This window comes from Colius striatus, chromosome 1 (genome assembly GCF_028858725.1).
Source record: "Colius striatus isolate bColStr4 chromosome 1, bColStr4.1.hap1, whole genome shotgun sequence".
Taxonomy (NCBI): Eukaryota; Metazoa; Chordata; class Aves; order Coliiformes; family Coliidae; genus Colius; species Colius striatus.
The window spans coordinates 10,810,128-10,819,532 of record NC_084759.1 but is presented as its reverse complement, the minus strand read 5'-3'; the positions used below and the strand labels follow the sequence as shown (position 1 = coordinate 10,819,532).

At 45.1% G+C, this 9,405-nt stretch overlaps 2 protein-coding genes across 4 annotated transcripts; both read right to left on the bottom strand.

The window, feature by feature from the left end:
- Window positions 1-659: 659 nt before the first annotated feature.
- Window positions 660-4,520, bottom strand: C1H11orf97 (chromosome 1 C11orf97 homolog). The gene is made up of 3 exons (XM_062020523.1): window positions 4,445-4,520; window positions 3,652-3,756; window positions 660-793 (listed from the first exon to the last, which is right to left on the bottom strand). The coding sequence occupies exons 1-3, from the start codon at window positions 4,509-4,511 to the stop codon at window positions 660-662; spliced, it is 306 nt and encodes a 101-aa protein (XP_061876507.1). The 5' UTR covers window positions 4,512-4,520.
- A 1,624-nt stretch (window positions 4,521-6,144) lies between these two features.
- On the bottom strand, window positions 6,145-9,378 carry ANKRD49 (ankyrin repeat domain 49). 3 transcript variants are annotated; one of them, XM_061991455.1, is made up of 3 exons: window positions 9,321-9,378; window positions 8,429-8,699; window positions 6,145-7,097 (listed from the first exon to the last, which is right to left on the bottom strand). In XM_061991455.1, the coding sequence occupies exons 2-3, from the start codon at window positions 8,684-8,686 to the stop codon at window positions 6,639-6,641; spliced, it is 717 nt and encodes a 238-aa protein (XP_061847439.1). In that variant the 5' UTR covers window positions 8,687-8,699; window positions 9,321-9,378; the 3' UTR covers window positions 6,145-6,638. The 3 variants fall into 3 exon arrangements, with proteins under 3 accessions (XP_061847439.1, XP_061847448.1, XP_061847456.1); XM_061991464.1 differs by having other exon boundaries at window positions 9,294-9,373; XM_061991472.1 differs by lacking the exon at window positions 9,321-9,378 and adding an exon at window positions 8,988-9,165.
- Between the last annotated feature and the right edge of the window lie 27 nt (window positions 9,379-9,405).

The following is a 9,405-nucleotide window of genomic DNA, read 5'->3' as shown; positions in this document are numbered from 1 at the left end:
ATATTCTGCAAGCTCAGGGCACTAACAATATTCCTTACAAAGCTGAGGAACTTTGCTTCCTTAGTGTTAGAAGCTTTCACGTTACACTACAAAGTGAATATATTTTGTTGAAAGAGAAGGTGGGCGCATTGAGAAAACTACACTGAAATCCACTAGCTCAGAAGGAACAGGTCTCCATAAAAAACACATTCCACAGACTCTAAAGAAATAAATACATGCCCCAGAGCACCAGCTGATATTACAGGCAAATTCTATAATGCCTGAAATGATACCTAGATTAATCTTTTTTCAGGAGGTATGCTGGAGGAGGGCTTTTCCAAGCACTTGAATCTATTAAGCTGGGAAAGGCAAGTAAGGTTCATTATGTACATGAAACCCACACTCACCACCTAGTAGTAGGAAACCAGTCATTTTTCCACACGTTTACAGAAGGTTTCAGAATATAAGTACATTGCAGTACTGAACAGGTTTCTATGCAAAGTTATCAAGTCTGTTGGCTACTCACTAAAGGAAGAGGTGGGTTAGCTCTGCAGAAAGATGTCCAGAGCTGATTACTATGAGACCATGTAGATATTCTGCAGTTCTGTGAGATATCTATGAATTATAAAATAATATTACCCTGCAATTTTAAAATGAGGTGTTATAGTGAAAGTTCCTTATTATTGACTCTTACTTTTCTTTGCTCCATGCCTTGAGTAGAACTGAGGCTGTAAAGGTACACTGTTCCGTTTCAGTGGTTTCAGGCTTCCGATGGAGAAATTCTTTTTCACACTCCAAATTCCTTCCAGATCCACTGTTAATAATTTGTCAAAATAATACTGTTACAATTGATTACTCCAACTTGTTCTAGAATTACTGTAACTTTTAAAAGACAGTCCCTTTGGTCTACACAGAAATTACATCAGCAGAACACTAAAAACTTCCTCCATAAATAATGAAGAGATTGACACCTTTGGTGAGCAGTTCAGATTTCTAAAGATATACAACGCTCTCTACTGTCTGTAGAATAGCTTAGGACTCCTAGGCTGCTAACTGAAGCAGGATGCAGCTGATCTGTAACGTATAAGAAACAGCAGTAATACCATTGATGCATCCAGCATGATTCATTGCTCATACTGGAATACAAATGCCCTTATGAAAAGATATCAGAGCAACAACAACAACGAAACTGCCACCACCGGCACCCCAAAAAATACCTAAGATAAAAACAACCTAAAACCAACACCACCAAAACAAAACAAAAAAGCTAATTTATTTTGTGGAAAGGCTGTAATTTACTAACCATCTAATTTATGTAACACAATAAACTTATTAACTGTGTACATCAGTAATCCTCCATCCTGACAACTGTTGTTTATCAAGGCCCAAGCTACTTGGGGACCATCTCTAATTCTCCAGGTGTACACAGATGAAAAAGGAACTATGCATAATTTCTGAGTAATTTGTACACCAGTATCTATTTGACTTTATTATACATTGCATTGGTATGCTATGCATGTAATATTATGCTATACATACGATTTACATACTAAGCTTGTTATATTGCACATTCCTGTAATTAATTGGTTTGGACTGTTTCTATAGTCTCTTTTGTACTTTTAGCCTTTGTAACACACGTTTTGTAGCAGGCCTCCCCAGGAGTCATTGGAATATACATGGCAGTACTCATTTAGGCAATCAGGTTGAAATATTCCAGACAATTTTGATCCATTGGCAGATGGATGCAGTGAGATACAGTTGTGTTCAGCTCTTAGTAACATTGGACACGGGAGAAGATTGAGTGGACCATCTGCAATTCAGCTCCTTGTCCAGAGCCCCTTTACAGTCAGTGGGAAAAGAATGGCTACTTTTAGAACTTGACACACAACAGCAGATATCTGGGACAAGTCAGAAGAATTGTGTTTTCAAAGTGCCTTTTTCTCTCCTTTTGCTATAAACAGAGCCTACTTCAGTCTTTTGTTTGTACAAGTGTACTCTAGGTGGATCTGCTTTAGCAGGAGGTTGGACTAAATCATCTCTAGATGACCCTTCCAATCCCTGCCATTCTGTGCTTCTGTGTAATTGCCTAAGGAACCAATCACAGTAATGGAGCTGCAGGTTCAGATGGTCTCTACATCTGACAGGATAATGAGTACTTCACCTAACTTCTGTACATTTTTGTCTGTGAATCCAACTGTTTTGAATCCATTTTGAGTAAGTTTAGGCTTGGCCCTCAATCCTGCCCAAAAGAAACCAGACTTCTTTCAACATTTTCCAAATTTGGAAACAAAGACAAAAAAAGACCTTATTACATTTTGTGGAAGATGCAATAATTAGGAGATACAGTGGTAGGTCTATTCCAAGAAAATGCAGCTTGATGGAACCAAGGAGTAGCTTTACTCTGTGGAAGAGAATGTGGGGCTACAGAATGGGAATTGTGTATTGTAGAGCAAAAGTATAATGGATTTGTAAGTAACAGTCAACAAACAGTTCAAGTCCCTAGTGCCAATGTCAGCTCTAAAAGTAGATGATTCTCTACAGGCTACTAAATAATACAAATATTGAAATACCATGATCAGATTTGATATTCACGTTTTAAAAGAGGAAGTAAAGCAATTGGTGAGACTATACATAGAGCCAAAACCAAATACCTTCTCTTGAATAAAGTCTTCAATACCAAAAAAGGCACTATTATATATGCAAGAAAAGCAAGGAGCTCAATCATGCAAATCCAGGTTAACTAATGAGGGAAGCTGTGGAATAACCAGTTTTACTCGGTGGACTCTACAGAGAGGCATGTAAAAATATACAACAGCTTGGCTGATAAAGCAAATAAGACTTTGTTGTCAACCAGGTAAGATGATCTAAACTTTACAGACTTCTGAGAAATAATTTTCTACAATTAGATTGATAGATCTTATGGCTGCAGGAGACCACCAGTATGATATAAGTTTTGCCTTCCGTGGGTTACATGGCTTCAAGCTCATTCCTGCACCATGACTAGCAAATGAGCTTGGACCTTGGAGAACAGTTTAAGTGCAAAATATTTAGTGTGCATTAAAAATGGTGAAGCTACGTGATCTTTGTTAAACTGTTCCAGCATTAAGCTCTTTTAGTTAAAAAAAAAGCTAATCTTCCTTCATTTTTACCTCCAGTTTTCAGAACTTTTAATACTTTAACTAGACTGAAAAAATTGTTCCCTTTTAGACACTCATTTCCTCATTTGCCTATTGTGAACAAGTTGCTCCATAACCTTTAAGCTGCCTAAACAGATTGATTTTGTAATTGTTTTCACTGTTTTCCCATCCTTTATTTACCTTTATCATTCTTACCTCAACTCTCTCTTTACAACATCAACTTCAGTTTTGAACAGCAGAAGTTATTCTAGTAACTGCAGCACTTCTTTCAAAGAAAAAGGTAACAAGTCTTCCGTACTGCTTGACATTTGCTTGTGTTTTATTAAACTGATAGATCCTATGAAATTATCCATGTTCTCTATGGTCCCATAATTTCAGACAAAAAGAGTACTACAGACCACATGCAATTATTCAGTTTAAGAATGTTTCCCAGGCTATTACATAAATCTCTGGGCTGTTTCATAAAACAGTGATTTTGCCACAATTCCTCAAAACAATTTATGTTTCATTTGCCCTGACAAACACTTGACATTACCTGCAGCTGGATGTTTAACATGGCACGCTTCTTTCCAAAAAGAAAACTCTTCTTCAATTATTTCTTTAACTCTCCTAGATGGCTCAACATACAAAAATGTATTCCCTGTTAGTAAAACATATTACAAAAAACCCAATTATTTTATATTTCCTGAATGCTAACGTGCTTTGTTGAATGTAATGTCATTTTAGGCTGCTCTGCTGTCTTTAATACACTTTGAGACAAATAATTTACAAATATATGATAGTGTTGAGCCAGACCTTGCTCTTCAACATTGAGTGATTCCTCACAACATGACCACAACGGCAAAATCTGAAAGGAGAGTGCTGGTGGGCTGTGGAGCAGCGAGGCGGCTCTCCCAGGCAGGAGCCATGCCATGGCCACCCCACGGCACTCCGGGAGACATGGCCTCTGCACCTCCCCATGGCGATCAACCCAAGGCAGGGCCAGGCACAGAGGTCTCCAAGGAGATGTCTTCGCTGAAGAAGGTCTCCAAGGAGCTGAAGAAGCCTCGGGCCATCTCATGGCAGGGGAGTCTTTGTCTGACCGGCCACACCTTTGCGCCGGTGGCGTACCCGGGGCTCGGGGAGGCGAGTGGCCACCAAGGTGGCCGCAGGGGATCAGCGGAGAAAAGGCCGCAGGGGAAATGGCCCAGCTCCCCCGAGCGCCCGCGCCGCGGGGAGGGCCGCGGTGGGGAAGGGAATGGAGGCCGCGGTGGGTGCGGAGGGGAGAGGGACGGTGAGGGGGGATCGCCGCGCTCACGGGGCCGCCCGCCTCCCGCCGCCTCGCTCACCGCGGACATCGCTGCCCGCCGCCTCGGCCGCCGCCGCCGCCGGCTGCTTCTCGCTCGCCGCCCTCATGGCCGCCGTGATGCTGAGGCGGGTGGGAGCGAGGCGTGCCGGTTGCCAGAGCAGCGGGCGCGGGCGGGGCGGCAGGAGGGCGCGGGGCGGCGGGCCGGGCCGCGGGGCAGAGCTGGGCCGCGGGGCAGAGACAGGCACCCTCCGCCACGTTGGGGCTGCGCCTCGGCCATGGGCCGAGTTCCTGAGAGACGGAGTCCATCTCCTCCTTGTGCATTGAGCCTTGTCGGGCAGATCGCATCCGCCTATTCCCGTCACAGTTTCTACAGGGCAGAGCTAGCAACAGGCGGACCGCCGAGGCAGGGGTCGCCAGTCACCATCCCTACAGGCAAGGAGGCCGCGGCCACCTGCCTGCTTGGGGCACAGGGTGGGTGACCACTCCAGGTATCCTTAACGGCTCTTCCTTTGTGCCAGTCGGTGTTGCTACACTCAGAAGCGGACACACACATCACAAATGTTTTGTACCCGTATGAGGTGTCACCATCATCCTGCCTGATGCCTTGTTGTCCCTGCTGAGGTAATTAACTGGATGGATGACACAAATCTAATACTCTAAAGTACCTGCTTGGTTTTAAGCCACACTTTTCATAAAATGAAGGCATCTGGAGATGCTGTTTATAGGACTGAAGTAGGCTTGACTCTCCTTGATTGCCACTGTTAAGGTTTTGAGAAAGAAGAGCCAAATTACAGTAGTGAAGAGATAACAGTGCTGGTGGGCACATGGGGAAACTGGGCTGCTCACCTGGCCAAGGGCTTTGACCTGTGGTAGCTTCCTTGAAATTAAGACTTTGCATGCAGCATTATAAGATACAAACCAAGTCTATTACATACATGATGTAAACCATTTCTCTGTTTTTCCTTGATGCATTTCAAGGTGTACTCATCTTCCACAGACCTATTGAAAGCAAACTTTTAAAAGAATAAGCATTACACGTGATTCTGTGAAATCATATTGTACCCTTCCTAGTTCAGAGGCAGTTTGAAGGCAGTTCTCTTTTTCCCAACACAAGTGCTGAAAAGTGCTTCTAGAAAGGTGAGTGAGAGATGCCTTCCACAGCTGACATCATTGCTCAAGTTCTATCATTGATGGACAAATCTGTCAGAACTTTTGGAAGCCCAGTTCAGATGTGAATGCCTGGGATTAGTAATACAAGCTATTAAATAAAAGCTATTAAGCTAATTAAAACAATGTCAAATAATAAAATGGTCTGGGAATTGAGGAATTTTGAGGAAAAGCACGAGTAAAGTTTTAAAGCTATGATGATGTCCTAATATTTGAGTTGGAATGAGGAATTCCCTTTGGAGATTCAAAAGTGAAAGAGAAACACTGTTGTGTCCTGCACTAAACCAGCTGTAACCAAATCAGACAACAGTATGTCATCTGTTTACCCTCACACAGTTGAGGTTTACTTGTTGTAACTAATGCCATATCTATGACATTAAAACTTTACTCCTCAAATCAATCTTCAAAAGAAAACTTAACAGGATCTTCATTGGAAGTAAATTCCTTGAAAAGCACCAAAAAAAAAAAAATAAACCACAACTACTTCATCCTCCTACAAATAAGGCTTTTGGTTGATGAACAGGCAATCACAATGATAACTGAGCTTTCAATTAAAAATGACAGTGAAATATGGAAGGTTAAATGTTTTATTTTACAATAAGCCTCACACCAGGATCACTAAACATCTCGTGTTATCACCCAAATAAGTTACATTCATTCTGAGCTTTCATGCAGTTTTAAAAAAAGTTAGATTTCTCAAAAAAATAATTTTCAAGTAAGCTGTACTAAATTCTGCATAACCAAGCCAGAATTCTCTCACATCAAGTAAATATTCAGGTCTTCCCTCCTGCTTTTTTTGTTACAGACCAATTACAAAAGCCCCTCCAAATCTGCACCAATTAAATGGAGACTCACTGAAATTACTGAGACTTCCTGAATACCCGGAATAACAGTAGTTAACGCTTCAAAGCATGAGCCAGACCACCAGGCTGACTTGCAAGAAGTGACATTTTGCCTGAATTATCCAAAAGGAAAACCTCGTGGTAAAGGGACAGACATCACCGGTGAGCATGCAGAACTCAAACAAGAGGCAGCAACCCCCCCTTCCACAGGTTTAGCCCCAACCTTTAAGGGGACACGGCATTTATGCAGTCTTCTACTATTTCAAAAAGGTAGTGATATACGTCCGTCCTCCTGGCGATGTCAAGGGCCGTCTCATCCAGGTTGTTTCTCAGATCGGGCTTCACGTAGCGATTCATCAGCAGGAGTTCCAGGGTCTCCCTGCTGTTCTTGTTTCCAGCGGCGATGTGCAGCGGTGTCAGCAACCCGTTGGTCTGCGCGTTGATGTCCGCGCCCTGCTGCAGCAAGAAGGCGGCCACTCTGGTATTGTTCCACTTGCAGGCGCTGTGCAAGGGCGTCCAGCCGTCCACCGTTTGGGCGTGCACGTCCGCCCCTTGGGCCACCAATTCGTGTGCCATGTCCAAGTGCCCGCTGTAGGCAGCTCGATGGAGAGGAGTGTATTGGTCTTCATCACGAGCATTCACTGGAGCCAGCTTTTCGGAAAGGAGCCTCCTCACTGTACTCAGCTGTTTAAAGAGAACAGGTAACTCAGTATGAAGCTCTGCAAACGAGAGGTCTGGGTCTTACTATTCTGAAGTTGGATGGAAAAGTTTAAACAAGAATGTTTAAAATGAAACCAGTTATTGTTACTGGGGTGGGGCTTATTTGGTGGGTCTTTTTCTTTGTTTTCACACAATCAGAGAGTGGTAGAGGTTTGAAATCCCTTGCTAAAGCAGGTTCACCTCCACCAGGTTGCACAGGAACACATCCAGGTGGGTTTGAAAACCTCCAGAGAAGGAGGCTCCAACAATGTCCCTGGGCAACCTTTGCCAGCAGCTCATCACCCTCACAGGAAAGAAGTTTCTCCAAGTGTTCAAGTAGAACTTTCTGTGTTCCAGCTGATGTCCATTGTCCCTTGTCCTGTCACTGGGCCCTACAGAAAAAAGACATACCCATCCTCTTGACCACTTGCCTGTAGGTGTTTATAAGGATCCCTCTCAGTCCTCTCCAGGCTAAACAGCCTCAGGACCTGCAGCCTTTCCTCATAAGAAAGATGTTCCAGTCTCCTGATCATCTTGGTGGCCCTGCACTGGACTCTCTCCAGCACCTCCCTGTCCCTGTTGAGCTGGGGAGCTCAGAACTGGACACAGGACTCCAAATGAGGCCTCACCAGGGCAGAGTAGAGGGAGAAGAGAACCTCCCTCAATCTGTTTGCCACACTCTTTTTGAGTGGGTTTTTTTTGTTATTTTTGTTTTAAAATAGTTACAACCTGAACATTAGTTGTTAGGACTACTTCTATCTTACATCTTCTCCCCCTTTCCTGTGAAGGCACAACTACATCGACAGAACCACAGATGGAGCTTGTGTAAGAAAGGCAACTAATGAAAATAAATGTCCAGAAGGGAGTAATAAGCTATGTAACAGAAATCTTGGCTTGCTTTCTCTCACTTCTAAAAATAAGCAGCGTGGGTTTATTTTCCCATAAAAAGATAGGAAAACTCACCCATTATCTGAAGATGGAGCTTTTGAGAAAATAAAGCTTCAGCTACTTCCACTCCATCCCAGTTCAGAGGCTTACTTGCCATGAAGAAAGAGCCTGGTGTGCTTTCAGCTTATACAATTTTGAAAAGAGTGCTGTTACGTTTTAGTCAAAGCTTTTGTTCTGAAAGTTAATGGATCCAGATATTTCACTCCGTATGGGAGCTACAGAGATGTTTTACATCTAGTGGCCAGCAAAACCAGATCAAAATAATTCTGAGATGAAGTGTGGGTAAATTTTTGTTCGCAGATGGAACTGTAGCTATTTGCTCAAAATAACATCTGTCAGTGATATGCATGAGAGAAGAGATGCCTCACCCGATTGTTCTCAGCTGCCCACAGTAGCAATTTCTCTGGGTTTTTTTCCATTTTCTTTTCTTGCATTTCGTACCATTCTTCACTTCTTTCTTGTTCATCATCGTCATCGTCAGACTGTCCCGACCAACAGCTCTGAGTTCCTACAGGAATCAAATGCCTGTGCGTCTCCAGCAGTTCAAGTTGGTTAAAGTTTTGCATAAATTCTTCAAACTGCTCGTTCTCATCATCTTCATCATCGAGTTGTTTGTCCTTATTCATTTTCAGTTAGCATCTGTATGTAGGAGATACACATTTTTAACAACCTATACCATTACCCATACACTAACTGCCAATAAAAACATCTGGTGTCTGATGCACCCATCAGTCACACCGCGAACAGCAAAACTCAAGAGCACACTCAATGGTCCCGCAAGAAATGAGGCTTTGCCAGCTCTGCCGGTATGCCGTTGATACCCAGACAAGAAAACACGGTGCTGTCCCAATCCCGAAACGGCACCAGCTTCAGAGGCGCCGTGCGCGACCGAGCGGCCGTTTCCCAGAGCACGCTAGCAGCACTGACCCATCTTACAAACCACCCAAAGATCTGAGGCAAAGACTGGACTCCACAGCGGTGTTTCTGGCCCCGCCGCGGCGCCGGCCCATGTTCCTCCCTCTCCCCTCACGCCCCGAGAGGGGGCCGGTGGGGGCCATCGCGGGCCCGCCCCGGCCGCACTGGCGCCGCTGCCCTCCGCAGGGGCCGCGGTCCCCAGGGAGGGCTTCTACACCGCCCCCGGCGCTCGGCAGGATCCCGCCCCCGGGCCTGGGGCCGCCCCCACGCCGCCCCGGCGCTGCCCGCCGGCCGCAGCACGCCCCGCGCCGCACTCACCCCGCGCCGTCCCACCCGCGCTCGCACCTGCGGCCGCCAGCGGGGGAGCGCTGCGGGGCGGGGCCGCGCGCCGGGCCGGGCCGGGCCGGGCCGGGGCCGCCCGCCCACCGCG

Excerpts from the sequence above, each read along its gene's own strand:
- C1H11orf97 (XM_062020523.1), bottom strand. The coding sequence starts at position 4,511 with ATGAGGGCGGCGAGCGAGAAGCAGCCGGCGGCGGCGGCGGCCGAGGCG. Across the intron at positions 3,757-4,444 it reads GGCGGGCAGCGATGTCCGCG|GGAATACATTTTTGTATGTT; the intron begins GTGAGCGAGGCG and ends TTTTACTAACAG. Across the intron at positions 794-3,651 it reads TGTTAAACATCCAGCTGCAG|TGGATCTGGAAGGAATTTGG; the intron begins GTAATGTCAAGT and ends AATTATTAACAG.
- ANKRD49 (XM_061991455.1), bottom strand. The coding sequence starts at position 8,686 with ATGAATAAGGACAAACAACTCGATGATGAAGATGATGAGAACGAGCAG. Across the intron at positions 7,098-8,428 it reads GGGCAGCTGAGAACAATCGG|CTGAGTACAGTGAGGAGGCT; the intron begins GTGAGGCATCTC and ends CTCTTTAAACAG.